General features: G+C 43.2%; 1 protein-coding gene across 3 annotated transcripts in view; it reads left to right on the top strand.

Annotated features, from left to right (window-relative positions):
- The window catches only part of LOC132384425 (NACHT, LRR and PYD domains-containing protein 3-like), a 40,578-nt gene that overhangs the window by 6,556 nt on the left and 18,067 nt on the right, over nt 1–15,955 (top strand). For all 3 annotated transcript variants that reach the window (XM_059955578.1, XM_059955579.1, XM_059955577.1), the window contains exon 2: nt 14,965–15,053. In XM_059955578.1, the coding sequence (XP_059811561.1) occupies nt 14,996–15,053 (58 nt within the window). In that variant the 5' untranslated portion in view covers nt 14,965–14,995. The remainder of the gene's footprint in view (nt 1–14,964; nt 15,054–15,955) is intronic.

Below are 15,955 nucleotides of genomic sequence, written 5' to 3'. Positions count from 1 at the left end.
TACATCTCCAAAGATGCTGACAAACCTAAACTTGAAGCTGCTCTCTCACCCGTCCAATACTCCCCCTTCCTGAAATCCACAGTCTCACCGATTTGAGTGCAAGCTTGTTGCTTTGGTACCGTTCAACCAGCTGATCTATCTCACAGCCGTACCCCACCTTATCACCATCTGAAATTCTGCCGACAATAGCTGTCTCATTGGCAAACTTATAGTTGTCCTTTGAGCTGTGCCTAGCCACACGGTGATGGGTGGAGAGAGATTAGAGCAGTGGGCCAAGCACGAATCCTTGAGGTGCACCCGTGTTGACTGTCAGGAAGAAGGGGAGCCGTTTCCAATACTCACGGACCATGGTCTCCCAGTGAGAAAGTTAATAATCTAGTTTCAGAGAGAGGAACAGGGGCTCAGGTTTTTGGAGCTTGTTGCTTAGAACTGAGTGTATATTTGTGTTGAACGTGAAGCTGAAATCATCAAAAAGTAGTATGATATAGGGTTTACTCTTGTAGTTCCGTCTGGTCATCATCTCCCTCCTCTTGATCCAAGGATGTTAATCTTAGGATCATTAACCTCCACTCATTCTATTGACTACACATGGACACCCAGCAGCTGTGCTACAATCACATTATATACAGATAGAGGTAAATTTGACTTCAGAGGAGGACACTGTTTCCAGCCCTTGGAAGACTCGAGCCTGCTGTTGATATGCAATATGCATGTCCCACCAATGCATATGGCAAGAAAGACTTAATTATTCACAGGCAGAATAGACAATAAACAATTCTCATTAGTACTGAACCTACAAGTGCTTTCACAACACTTGACAACAATGTAAATCCTTTTCAAAGGGCAGGTTACATTATTCCCGTGTTGTGGAATGTGGAACTCTGCAGCAACATAAAACCTCCCTTTACCATCACCATCTGTACCCATTGCGCTGTTGGTTGGTGTAAGACTTGTAATGTGACATAAGGGTACCTTGTCTTCAAGCCATTCTTTTACCTGCCCTCCTGATACCTAGTTTGGTACTTGAAGTGGATCAAGTTGTAATAAATTTGTCCCAATCATGGCTATTAACCAAGTAGACTATGTGGCACAATTCTCAGCCTTATGTGTTTCCTTCGTAGTTGAGTCTATATGGTCAATATTCAGGTTTGTTCTATCTTGAAGGGGCTTCGCTGCATCCAGACTTACCTGGGATACATCACGAACAAGCTGATTGGTCTGGTACTGATGTTGGTAACCTTCTCCAATAATATCCTGTATTTTCTACCGAAGGGACTGTATCTAGCTTTCTAATTCTGATATAATTAAGGTATTGACAGTGAGTACCCCTGAGGCGGGACCAGATCCCACTAATTCTAATAGTCCCCTTTTCCTTCTATCTTTGACGGGTTTAAACTCTCTCCTGCTTTGTTGCCTTCCAAGAAGGTGAGTAAATAACTGCCTTGTTGCAGGTGACCACCATTATTTTAGTTTGATTAAAAACTACCTGCAGGTGCTGGTATCCTAGAATCAAAGTGACAAATTCGCTCGCATCTTCTAACACTGATACCAACCCGTCGGTTTTACCCTGGGCTCTGGTATCATTTCAGTTACCTCAAGGTGTGGGATGGCTGGTTTTCTAATAGTTTTGAAAAATATGACGGGTCCTGGGACCTGAAAGAATCACATATCCATGTCCTTTAATGCCATTCCTATCCACTATTCTGGTGTACAATGTCCTCCTGTGAGTATTTTGTAACGACTGAAACGACATTCAAAAAATGCCTGGCGTGAATTCCTCCACAGATATGCCTCTTCTGCGAGTCACTGTCAGGCTCAATGTTAACATGTGTTTGGTCCCACCTTACCATGGCTATCATTAACTTAAAGCTGTTCAATAATTGGGCCTAAAAGCCGATAATTATTGTTCCCTCTGCGATACTTCATCTCGAGAATTTTTTTTCAGAACTGTACGTTTCCAGCTTCTGGAAAACAGAAGGTTTTTGTCCACGGCCGTCACACCATTCTCCCCAGCACAATACAGATATGAGTCCTCTTTCTCCTTTGGTAGACCTGTATTATTCCTTCTGCATTCCGATCTCGCCAGTTTGCAGCAGCCATTCCTTCCCATTTAAAGCACCTTGCTTTGCTAATTCGTCAGCCTTCCTATTCCCCTCGGGATAATTTTGAGTGAACCTTCATGACTGAAACCATAATGCACGGTTCTACTTGACATCCTGTACAGGATATTAACCATCTACAAAAAAATGCTTCCCCTTTGTTTTGTGTCTTTGTTCTTGTGCATTGCTTTATCTGATCTTCCATTTCCTCCATTTTTGTTTTGATACAAATGGCCTCTGGAGATGATCTGCTATCATATCATCGTGCTTTTCTCCAGTACAGGAAGGTTATCTGCAAGGAAGGTGTAAGATTTTAATATGTTTTACAACTACATCTCACCCCTACAGTGTCGGGGCTGACTGCCCAAATTATTTTGACTCAACTACCCAGCAGCAGCTAGATAAATGTGTATGTTAAGATGGTGAGGGAATTAATGCCAAGCTGCTTTTTGAGCCAGACTAATATTTAAATTTGTAATTTGCATGACTCTTTTTAAAGGAAATATAAATGCAAAAATTACTATGTCTAAAGTCTTGAGCAACATATTTTATGTTCTGTCAAAAGAAGCCATTCTTGTGAGTAAAAACAACTTTTAGGATTGTTCCCCAAATATTCCAGTCTTCCAAAATGTTAACTTAAAATTTGTAATTTAACAGTCTACCCATGAGCAATTCCGATCTGAAATGAGGGCATCTCATATCTGGAATAGAGGTGCAGAAATTTCCATTACTTTAACCTGGATTCCACATGGCCAGTGTGGAATCTGGGTCTCTCTGTGAAACTGTTTCATGGAAAGAAAACATAAAGAAACACTGAACAAAAAGAAAAATAGGACAGAACGAAAATCCATGCTTGTAATTTTCTTCTTTCAATACCTTCGTAAGTAACTGCAAAAGTTAGAATGAACAGTTAATTCCCACCGTGGAAAATTTCAACATTTCTTTTGGCACCATGTCAGTGTGCATCGGCATTCCTTGGTCCCTTTGGTCTTTCGCAGACCTCAGTCCCCTAACACTCACTGTGTAAGTTTTAGTCTGGCTTGTCTTTGTCAAAGTGCAGCACCTTAAAATTGTCTATGTTAAACTCCACTTGTTATTTTTAAGCCCATTTTCCCAGCTGGTCCAGATCAGTTTACAAGCCTTGGTTGTTTTCTGCACTGTCCACTCCACCCTTAATCTTGATGTCATCCACAAGTTTTTGATTCTGTTTGCCCCGTTACTCTTTAATCATTCAAACAGACACTAAACAACAACAGACCCTGCACCGATGCCTGCAGAACACAGGACTAGTGAGTGACACTATTTGCTGGCTCCTCCCACAAGCCCACACTGAATTGAATTCTGTTGACTGCTTCATCCTGAATGCCAAATAATGTGTCCCTTTTGGGCCAACCTCCATGGAGTATTTTGTCATAGATCATGCAGACAACTTTCAGCTTTCCCTTCATCAAACTGCTTGGTAACAGCTTCAAAAACATCTGTAAAATTCATTGGATGTGATCTGCCACATGCAAAGCCATGTTGAGTACAGTCGGCCCTCCTTATCTGCAGATTCCGCATGCGCGAATTCAACCAACCGCAAATTAAGAAAACCTGGAAGTTCTCTTCCAGCACTTGTTGTTCGAGCATGTACAGACTTTTTTTCTCATCATTATTCCCTGTAGCATTCTCGCTCGGGTGTAATGGAAACGCCGAATTAAATGCCGAGATAAACCACAGTCAATGAAACAAGGTCGCAGTAAGATTAACCATTTACTGTTCACTCTTTACATTAACATATGGTGAAAGCTGTTGATAAAACAATACAAGATTGATACAGTATTTGTTCCCTTCTTGATATCACATTTCCATTGTAAATACTTCTAAAAGTAAATATAACTACATTACATTAAGGTGCAGTATACAGGCAGAATTTACCTATGCCATTGACTACTTTAAATACACTTCAATGCAAACTATCTGCAACTCTTTAACTAACGAAAACATAAACATTATCGACCGTCGTTACTTTTAACAGGATCGGCATTAACATCTTAGTTCAATATATCGATTATCTATTAACTTACAGCATTGCTCTCACTGTGATTTCTAATGCTTGCAAAACAACTTCTGCTCGGGTCTGCCTCGTGGTGAGCCCCAGCCCTCGTGTTGCTCTCAAACCGGTATTTTCCCACAAGACACGGCAAAACTGGATGTGACGTCATCGAATGCCAATATATTTTACAGGCAATGACTATACTTTAAACACTTCTAATTCTAACTAGAAAATACTAACAAATGAATTACTAAGCAAAAATATTATAAACTAAATAACTGCCATAAAGGCAACACACTCCCCGCTTGACCTTCGTAAGGTCACAATGAACAGAATACAAAACTTAGTCTCTAATCAGTCATTAGGTAGAAGTAGAATAACTTCTGTAACTGGCCTTTGGTAAATTTTCACATTGCCTTGGTCGGTAGTCTTCAACTCGACCTTCCTGACATGTCCATCCCCACTAGGGTATGTAGCAGTGATTCTGGCCATTGGCCACCTGTTGCAGGCGATTTGCTTGTCCCTGAGCAGGACTAAGTCTCCAACCTGAAGATTCCTGCGGGTTTCTGTCCACTTTTGTCTCTGTTGCAACAAAGGTAGATATTCCTGTCTCCAGCGAGACCAGAAGCGATTTGCCAGAACTTGGACTTGTCTCCATTGCTTTGTGTACAAATCCTTGTTTGAGAAGTCTCCTGGTGGAGAGGGAGCTCCTGCCTTCTGCGTAAGGAGCATTGATGGCGCGAGTATGAAGGGGTTTTCCGGGTCAGAAGACACAGGTAGGAGTGGTCGTGCGTTTATAATGGCTGTGACCTCTGCCATTAGGGTGCACAGTACCTTGTGGGTCAATCGGGTGCGTTGCTGCATCTCAGGTTTCCTTTTCAGGGTTTTTTTTAAGGACGTGAACCGCTTGACTGCCTGGTCTTTGTTATTTGGCAAGCACTGGCGTGGTTCTCTGAAAGGCAATGGGGCGACCCCATTCTTTGCTTCGTCTCTGAAGACCTTGGTGTCCTTTGTTTTTAAGAAAATGGCATCTTGAGCTGATTGAGCAAGTTTATTACCATGCTCAGTTTGAACGAAAACTGACTGACCCAGCGTCTCGTCAGTTACTTTACGCTTGTTAACGTCTTGTTGTGCTTTCTTAATGCACGGGACACTTGTGCGGGGTTGGAAAACTGAATGGCTGCCACTCTCCAGCACATTGGTCTTGATTGTGCTGACCGTCGGTTTGTGTACGTTACCGAGACACACCTCTCCTATCACCACCCAGCCCAGATCCAGGCGTTGCGCAAAGGGGGCGTTGTGTGGTCCATTGACCTGCTGCCTAACCTTGTGCACCCAGATAACATCTCTTCCTAATAGCAGGAGTATTTCTGCTTTTGGATCCAGTTCTGGGATGTGTTTGGCGATGTGGTGGAGATGTGGCTGGTGTAGCACCGCACTTGGCGTCGGAATCTCAGTGCGGTTTTTCATGATTTCATTGCACTCTAAGAGCGGAGGGAGACAGATGATGACCTTACCATCCAGGGACTCGATCTGGACGCCTTCTGCCTTTCTTCCTTGGGTTTCCATGTTGCCTGAGCAAGTTCTGAGGTAGTATGGGAACTGCTCACTCTCAATGTTGAACAACTTAAAGAACTCTGGACTGACTAGTGAGCAATTGCTCTGATCATCCAGAATCACATAGGCTTTGATGTCTTTGGCTCCTTTAGGGTACACCTTAGTGAGGCAGATCTTTGAACAAGAACGGCTTGACTGAGCTTGACCGCAAACTTCTGTACAGCTCGAGCTGGCAACTGTTGTCCTGGAGTGAGCCTCTCCCTCCCCGCCGTCCTGTTGTGGGGGTGAAGGAGCGTTGTCGGTTTGCGGTGACAGGCCGGGATGCATGGCCCCGACGTGATTAGAGCTATCACATTCTGGACACTTCACGGCGACAGTACACTCTCTGGCGAGGTAAGAGGTTGAGGAACAGCATTTAAAACATATTCTTTTCTCCTTGAGAAGGGCCAACCTCTCTTCAAGGGGTTTTTCCCTAAAAGTTCTGCATCCTTTGAGGGGGTGAGGTTTGTTATGCAATGGACAATACTTGCTAGGGTCGTGGTTAGTTTTAAAGGCTTCAGTCTTGAGCACTGAGACAGGTTTATCAATGTTGAAAGTATTCGAAGAGGATCTACCTGGCTTGGTCTAAATCGTACTGCTTCCTGGACCCGTGAGGCTAGGGTCGTTTCGCTTCTTCGCCTCCTTGCACACAAACCTAGTGAGGTGCTTAAAGGGAGGAAATCGACCATTGTGGTCTTCCTTGTACTCTAAGGCAACAGACAGCCACCTGTCCTGCAGCCCAAATGGAAGTTTGTCCACGATTTGTCTAATCCCGGATGGAGTATCTAGGTATACTAGACCAGCTGAGTGCCATCTTCTTTGGCGCCTTGGATCTCCATGAGTAAATCTCCGAGTTCTCTTAACTTAATGTGATCTTTGGCTGACACCTTAGGAAAGTTTTCCAGACGTCGATATAGCGCCGCTTCAATAATTTCGGGGGCCCCATAGCCCTCCCGAAGTCTCTCCCATGCTTTTCTCAAGGCTAGCTCGGGTTTGTTGATGTACACTGAACGTATGCGTCTCACCTGTTCACGTGATTCTTTCCCCAGCCATTTTGCCATAAGGACCAACTCTTGGGTTGCTCTGAGCTGGACTCCGTCGATAGCGTTGGTGAATGTGGAGTACCATGCACGGTAATTTTCAGGTTTATCGTCAAACCGATACAGTCCCGAAGTGACGAGATCCCGTCGTGCTAAATACTACATCGTGGGATCAACTGTAAGTGGCATGCGGGCTGGGGAAATACGTTGGCGCGTACATTTCTTATGGAATTTGCTGTCCTGGATTCGACCTCTGCATCTCTTCTCCCCAAATCTTGTAAGTTTGGTGTCGAGAAGTATTGGTTGTCAGCTCTTTCATTCTCGACTTCATCACGGAGTTGCGAGGGTACATTGTCTTCCTCGTATGGATGTGATGCAATCCGGCCTCCCTGAGGTTCCTCATGACATGGGATGTTATCGAATACATATGGAGGGGAAGGATAAGCCTGCCCCGACTTTGCCCCGATTTGAGATCGGACATAGTCGATTGTGCATTCCAATCTGGTCCTTTCTGATGTAGATCTTACTTCGGTCAGATCATGCATTCCTTCAGCTTCTTCTATGTACTCTGCTTCCGCCTTGGCAGCTTCTTCTTCTCCTTCTAGCTGCAGCACTTGCAACTTTGTCGATATCCTTGCCATTTCCAACTGGATTTCGGCTTCTCTGGTGGCCGCTTCCATTTCTCTGGCAGCCTGTTCCATTTTCAAATCTGCTTCTTGTCTGGCGTAGCGCAGTCGCACCCTGGCGGCTTCTGCCTTGGCTCTTGCATGGGTGGACTTACTTGATGTCGCTCTACTGCCCTTGTCGCTCGGTGGCATCGACTTGATGCTGGATCGAGATGACATTGCAGCACTCGAAACACCTGATAATGCCGCTTTTTCACTGTAGCGTTCTCGCTCGGGTGTAATGGAAACGCCGAATTAAACGCCGAGATAAACCACAGTCAATGAAACAAGGTCGCAGTAAGATTAACCATTTACTGTTCACTCTTCACATTACATATGGTGAAAACTGTTGATAAAACAATACAAGATTGATACAGTATTTGTTCCCTTCTTGATATCACATTTCCATTGTAAATACTTCTAAAAGTAAATATAACTACATTACATTAAGGTGCAGTATCCAGGCAGAATTTACCTATGCCATTGACTACTTTAAATACACTTCAATGCAAACTATCCACAACTCTTTAACTAACGAAAACATAAACATTATCAACCGTCGTTACTTTTAACAGGATTGGCGTTAACATCTTAATTCAACATATCGATTATCTATTAACTTACAGCGTTGCTCTCACTGTGATTTCTAATGCTTGCAAAACAACTTCTGCTCGGGTCTGCCTCGTGGTGAGCCCCCGCCCTCGTGTTAATCTCAAACCGGTATTTTCCCAGAAGACGCGACGAAACCGGATGTGACGTCATCACATGCTGATATATTTTACAGGCAATGAATATACTTTAAATACTTCTAATTCTAACTAGAAAATACTAACAAATGAATTACTAAGCGAAAATATTATAAACTAAATAACTGCCATAAAGGCAGCACATTCCCTAAGGAATGCAGTATAACAACCATTTTACATAGCATTTACATTGTATTAGGTATTATAAGTAATCTAGAGATGATTTAAAGTATACGGGGGGATGTGCGTGGGTTATCGTGAATTGGGATCGAAAAAGTTTGGAAGTTCTCTTACTAAGTAATTCGGAACAGGTATATCTGGTATTATTTAGCGTCAGTCAAACATTTGCCTTAGTATATAGTATATATTTTACTTTTCTATACATATAAAACACTTGAGAAAGTATGCTTCAGTGCCGGACAAACCTAAAACCACAAAACCCAATAATTAAACCACTGCATTGCTTAGTAATAATTGTAGCTTTCATCAGAGCAGAGCCTTTCTCACTTTATCCTTTAAAATTGTTACGATCGTTGACCGACGTAGCCTAATGCTTGACCGATGGTGTTTCACCTCTTTCCGATCGCTTTATTATTTCCACTTTATTTTCAATCGTGATCGTGATTATTTCCATGAACAGAAACAATGCGTATTCAGAGCTCTGGCACTGGGTCCTAAGATCCACCGGATTCAGACAGGTGGGACGAGCATCCGCGAATTTTGGTATCCGTGAGGGGTCCGGGAACCAATCCCCCAAAGATAAGGAGGGCCAACTGTATCTCCAGTTAGACCCTGTTTCCCCAAACACTTATATATGATGTCCATTATAGTACCTTCCAATAAATATAGAGGAAAATTCTGGACTCCCATTAGTATATGAATGTCTGTTAAATAGTTCAGTTCATATATCTGTAGCGTAAAAAAACCCAAATTAAGATGTAGTGAGGCTCAGTGCCATTCGGAAATTGGATAGCAGAGGAGAAGAAGCTGTTCCTGAATCACTGAATCTGTGCCTTCAGAATCTGTACTTTTTTTCCTAATGACAATAATGTGAAAGAGACAGGTCCTGGTTGACAGATTTCCTTAATACTATGGAGGCTAGTGCAGATGATAGAGCTGACTAATTTTAAAAGTTTCTGCAACTTATTTTCATCCTGTGCAGTGTACCCACCCCTCCCCCCATAGCAGACTGTGATGCAGCCTGTCAGAATGCTCTCCACGATACATTTGTTGAAGTTTTCGAAGGTTTTGGGTGATAAACCAAATCTCAAGCTCTGAATGAAATATAGCCAATGACTTGCCTTCTCTGTAGCTACATAAATATGTTGCATCAAAATTCGAATATGTGGTTCCTTTTTAAAGACAGGATACTTACACTGAATAATGTAGACCAAGCTATTTCACTAGGAGGATGTCTGGAAACAGGGAAACAAGAAAAAAAATCAACTTGCCTCGTCAAGGGGAGTGTGTTGTGGGATAATGCCGCTCATGTTCTTTACATTCATTTATCTTGAACAGCAAATACTTGTTCCAATTTTCAGAGTTTATAAAAAATAACCATCTTCAACTAGTTGAGAGATTTGTAAAACAATAACGAAATCAAATGCATCATCAAGGAAAGAACTAGCACTGAGATACACAAACTGAAATGTGAACATTACTCGTGTCAGCTAGAGGACAGATTTAGCCTGTTGTAGAACTGCAGTTGTTACCTTGAAGCTTGTCTCAGGAGAGCAAGTTGATGGGCCTGCTGAACAACATTCCTTAAATCAGGAGCAGACTTGCTTCATCACGTTCTTTTTGCCAAGTTCAGCACAGATACGGTGTAAACATGTACAATCACTATCTGTGGAAAATAACAAGAGAAAAACAATCAAATACTTATCAAGCAACACACACAAAATGCTGGTGGGACACAGCAGACCAGGCAGTATCTATAGGAAGAAGCACTATCAACGTTTCGGGCCGAGACGTCGACAGTGCTTATCCTATCGATGCTGCCTGGCCTGCTGTGTCCCACCAGCATTTTGTGTGTGTTGCTTGAATATCCAGCATCTGCAGATTTCCTCGTGTTTGACTTAGCAAGCAATGCACGTTCTATTGGTGCCTGGGGGCCAGTGATGTTACAGTAACCCCTACACCTGTCAGCTGGAGTTTGCCGTGGGTAATAAACAAGTTGTGTTGTGAGAAGTATAATCTGACTGAAGCTAAATATGGTATCAGCCTGAGCTCGCTGTACTTCCTCTGAAGCACAGATACAAGGGCAAAGCGTAGTCAGTGTTATTGACATGGACATAAGAAAAGTGAACACATACAAACAAGCTGGATGAACTCAGCAGGTCTGGCAGCATCCGTTGAAATGAGTAGTCAACATTTCGGGGCGAGACCCTTCGTCAGGACTGAAGGAGGGGCGAGGGTGGAAAACCAATCCGAGAAAAGATCAAGGGGTGGGGGAGGGGAAGCTGGGAGGGGATAGGATAGGAAACGTTGACTGCTCATTTCGACGGATGCTGCCCGAGCTGCTGAGTTCATCCAGCTTGTCAGTATGTGTTGTTTTGACCACAGCATCTGCAGTATACTTTGTGTTTAGAAAAGTGAGTAAATTGCCAAATTTACTCCAAAAGTCCAAGCTGCAGTGAACAGCTTGATTCCTAGCAATCACTGAGCCCAGGAGGTAGATGTGAGCTTGGTTAATGTTTACCAAACGGAGCTGAAATTTACTCAGTGCTTGCTAATTTACCTCTGCAACCATAATGCTGACTGTCTGGGTTCAGAATCAGAAGGGTACACATGAGGTAATATACTGAGAGAAGTCATCCACCGTGTTCATCTCAATCACTGTCCATTCACACTATCAAGACACTGAACAGTAATTGAACAATATGCTCAGAAATTACTAAATTATCAAATGGACAATGGATATGTGACATATTGATTCTTAACAGAATTAGCAGTGTTCTTCCATGATTATAATTAACAAAGTTGCTTAGTACTATATTCCTCCCACACCCACTGCTGTTGGGAAGATTAATGAAATTGTCCCCCTTCCATTGCAGTTCTGAACATTGAGCCAGAGATACAGATTTTTAAGGACAGTGCAGCCCAGACCATCTCCACACACCTGTGCTTCCAGTGGCAGGAGGTTGGTTCACCCCTCTGCACTGATCTCAGTTTCTGAGATTACTGAGACCGGGGCCCAGGAGGGTGGCAGCAGCCGGGAATTTGTTTCATTTATACGTTTGTGCGATGTGGCATTGTGTGCAAGATCAGCCTCATTTCCTGTTTCTAAATACCCTTGTATTAAGTGTAAAACTAAGTCATTTCTCGGAGGACCATATAAATCATCTCCAATGCAGGGGTTTCTTGATGGATATTTGGAGAGGAGGTTCCCTTCTTGAAAGGACAGCCACCAGCATATTATTTAATTGTTTTCCCTTCATTATCACCAGTATAGAGAGGGTACATGACAATGCTATGTATTGTTACCTGCACTATGGTCAAGAATAGCTCTGTCAAGGCACATAGTTACTGTTCCATCATAATCCTCATACAGTGAGCATAATATACGTAAGCACAATGATGTGGCCATTTGACCATTTGATGCTCCATTGGAGTATGGTGGGTCTACCTGACTGGCAGACGGCAGTTTCTGTAGCTTGAGAGCTGTGTATCAGATGTGGCTAGAGCAGCACTGTGCCCCACAGGGGACTAGATTGGACTATCCTGTTTACCCTGTACCTAGCTCGGACCTAACATACAACACTGAACCATGTCATCTGCAGACATTCTCTGATGTCTCAGCAAAAGGTGGATAAAGGGAAGATGGTAGGATGAGTACAGGGCCCTGGTGGAGGACTTTTGTCAAATGGTGCAAGCTATATCATCAGTAAAACAAAGGAGATGGTGATAGACTTCAGGAAGACTAAGCCAGCACTGCTCCCTGTTACTGTTGGTGGTGAGGACGTGGATGTGGTGAGGATCTACCTGGAATGCACCTGGATGACAGGCTTGAGTGGAGCACCAACACAGAGGCTGAGTACGAGGAGGGCTAGAGACACCTCTCCTTCCTCTGGAGACTGAGGTCCTTTGGAGTATGCAGGTCCCTCCTTCACATATTCTATCAGTCTGTTGTTGACAGTACAGTTTTCTATGTGGTGATGTGCTGAGGCAATGGCATCAAACAGGCTCAATGAGCTGATTAGAAAGTCTGGCTCTGTTATATGAGTCAAAGTGGACAAACTGGAAGTTGAGTTAGGAAGGTGGACTGAAATTCCTCATGAATTGAAGAGTGATCAACCGAACAGTAACATTTGAGTCCGATTGTTGAATTCATTAACAAGTCAGAGGACAAGTGTTTCTTTGCCGATAGACACTGCTCCAAGAGGCAATGTTGTCTCCATTGGTCCAGGATAATGAGCGGCTGCAGGACATTCAGAAGCTGTGATTGCAGTCCAAATAGTTACCCATGACATAAATGGATAGAGTAGTGAAAACCTGCTGGTGTAACCTAAAGAACACGGAACGGTGTTATAAAATGCCTTTTCAAAGTGACTAATACCTGATTTACCGACTATGTCATACATAGTTGGGTAGGGAAGTGGGAAGGTGGAGCAGATTACTGAGTAGCTGTAGAATAAGTGTGTTGGGAATTATCTACCACAAACTGATGCAGAGTTGGAGTCATTGAATAAGTTCAAGGTGGAAGGCTTGAAATACCGAAGAATCTGGTGGTGCCGGGGAGAATTATATGTGGTCATCAGTGTTTTGGATTATCATGGATTTTATTGACATCATTGCAGACACTGTGCTCTGCTCCCAAACATGGTTCTGCCTTATGTCTGAGAGTAGCAAATCTAACGACGTTCCAATTTAAACGTTTGGGAATGAGACAATTAACAATATGGTAAAGCAACAGCATGAGAATGCTGTGACACGGACCTGTGAAGGCGAAGCACTCATTGTATTTCCTCACGTTCTCAAAGTGGTGACGTGGACTTCCAGCTGGTAATTGATTCTAACCTCTTCCGGAAATCCATGGGTAGGTTGATGTTTCGCCACCGGTTGCTACATTGCTGTTGGGCATTGGTAATCACGACAGAGCTGCTACAAGGACTGTGGTTTTCTGTGTTGTAATTAAATATAATGGGATGTAATCTGAGTGAGCAAAATCTTGACTGACACTGACCTCCCAATACCTTTGGTGTGATCTTTTCACATTCTTCATTTGGGTTTACACATTCTCCATATGTCTTCCCAAAACATGTTGGTCAGTTAATTTTTCACCACAATTGCTACAGTGCCATTTGGCATTGGGACATCATCTGAGTGAGCAAAATCTTGATTGACAGGAAGAAAATTGAGGAACAGAACTTGTGAATGCTTATTGAAATGGCAAAGGACCAGGTAACGATCTTGTCAGAATGGACCTGAGTGTTCCAGTGCACACAACACTTGCAAATACTGCAGGCAATGAGGGTACAATCATAGAGAGCTTTTGATCAGATTACATGTCAAGTGTGGAGACAATTCTGATATTATTTTCTCAAAAAGACAATACCCTGCAGATAGGGAGATGATGTAATGAAAGAATTGGAGTTTAATTACCGCAAGTCGTGACGGTGTATTGTGAGAGACTAAATGGGCTGAATGTTTGGAAGCTGGAAGGGGCCTCATTAAAATGTTTATACATTTCGAAGTCCTGCACTGGAGCATGTCTGCTGAATGCTTCACAGGGCAGTCTAGTTGCAAGGTTGACACTGAATAGCCTGTGAGCGGTTTAGCAACAAACTGAGGAGAAATTTCTTCACTCAGATGATAGAAATACTGTGGAACTATCTTCCGTGGCAGATGCGCAAAGGCTCAGGCATAGATCTCATTTAAAACAATGACATTTTTTTTGGGAAGTAAAATATCCAAAGTTGTAGCAAGGGTGAGGAAATATAGAGGAGGCCTGACCCAAAAGAAGGGCAGCAGAGACGATTAGCGGTGAATTATAACTTTAATACTAGAGTGTAACATAACAAGCCACACGGCCACAAAACAAGAGGGAACAGAAACTGGACAGAGAAGGCTGCAGGATAAACTTTAGGGAAGGAGAGTGAAAACTCAGGCAGCCAGTTGAGATCGGCTGGATAGATGAGTTGTTAACAATTGTGGGGTTACATAGGCAGAATAACACTTATCTTCTGGGTGGAGACAGGGAAGTGTCTGCAGGTTTCCAGAGGAAAGTGTAGACCTGATGGGAAGAAATGGGAAAACAAGTTGTGGAGGGAAATTCCATACAAGCTTTCTGAAGGTTGTGTGGGTGAATGATGCGAATTAACTTAGCACTGCCTCAGTGTTTTTACATTTATACTCCAATGCATGACGAGGTGGGGGGGGGGGGATCAGTGAAATAGGTTTCATTTTTAAAACAGCTTCAAGTATGAAATGTGATGTATATGAATCGTTTACATACTGTAGGGGCCTTTGAGATCAGGAACTGGGTCTGTGATTCTTTCTGCATGATGTGAGGAGAACTTTCCTCTGGAGACTTGCATGGGCTCTGGGATGGGAGGGGTGTGGGGTGAGGTCAGACAATCTGTGATCAGCTGGATTGTGATCCAGAAAGGATGGGTCCCAGGAGATTGGACAGTGTGTACCCCACTAGGGCTGGGCTCCAGGGGATTTGAAAGTGCTCGAAAGGGCAAAGAGTAGATGAAATGTGCGTAGGAGTTTTCAGGACAACGTTTTTCTTCTCAAACTAATTTCCTTATCATCCTATTAATGTTCCATCCATTACAGAGCACCCGGAATTGGAACACTGATCTCCATCATGGATGATGTCGCAAAGATGAGAGAGGATCTTGAGATGTCAACAAGGACGGACAAGGGTGTGTTACAAATGTTTTACAAATATTATTGTGCCTCCTGACAACTGAGCAGCATCTGGCTTGCAAAAATGCATTTTTACAGAGGAGATAAATAACCTGAACTGAGGGAAGGGGTAGAGCACAATTACAGCTACGGGGGAAACGGGAACTTTTGAGTAGTTGTCATTGACTAGTCTGCCTAATGTATGAAAAGATATGGGGAGAAGGCAGGAGATTGGAGCTGTGGGGAAAATGGATCAGCCATAATGAAATGCCAGAGCAGAGCTGATGGGCCAAATGCTCCAATATCTTATTGTTTTATTAAAACAGGAGACCACACAGAATGAAATGGCCGTGAATGGCAGGTTAGACACGTTAGTTGGAGCAAGAGAGCAATGAGATTAGCTGGAAGAAACGGCCAGTTAGTCTGACGTTAGAGTTTGGGACGATGTTGGAGTCGGTTGTTAAGCTTGAGGTCTCAGCGTACTAGGACGCATATGATAAAATAGGCTGTAGTCAGCCTGGTATCCTTAAGGGAAAATCGTGACTGGTGGAATTCTTTGAAGTAATAAAAAGCATGATGGAGAAAGCAGTTGACGTTGTGTTGGATTTTCAGAAGGCCTTTGACAAGGTGCCACATAAGAGGCTGCTTACAAGCCACAAACTCATGGTATTGCAGTTTAAGCTTCTGGCATGTATAAAGCAGTGGCTGACTGTCAGGTGGCAAAATGTTGGATTAAAGGTTCGGTTTTCTGGTCTGCTGCCGGTGACTAGTGGTGTTCCACAGGGGTATGTGTTGGGACTGTTTTTTTTTGTGTTATATGTCATTGGTGATGGACGATGGAATGGATAGCTCTGTTGCAGAGTTTGCAGACAGTATGAAGATAGGTGGAGGAGTACACAGTTTTCAGATTGTAGAGAAG

This window comes from Hypanus sabinus, chromosome 32 (genome assembly GCF_030144855.1).
Source record: "Hypanus sabinus isolate sHypSab1 chromosome 32, sHypSab1.hap1, whole genome shotgun sequence".
In the NCBI taxonomy this organism is placed as follows: Eukaryota; Metazoa; Chordata; class Chondrichthyes; order Myliobatiformes; family Dasyatidae; genus Hypanus; species Hypanus sabinus.
The sequence above is the reverse complement of the archived record's forward strand: the minus strand, read 5'-3'. Positions and strand labels throughout refer to the sequence as shown.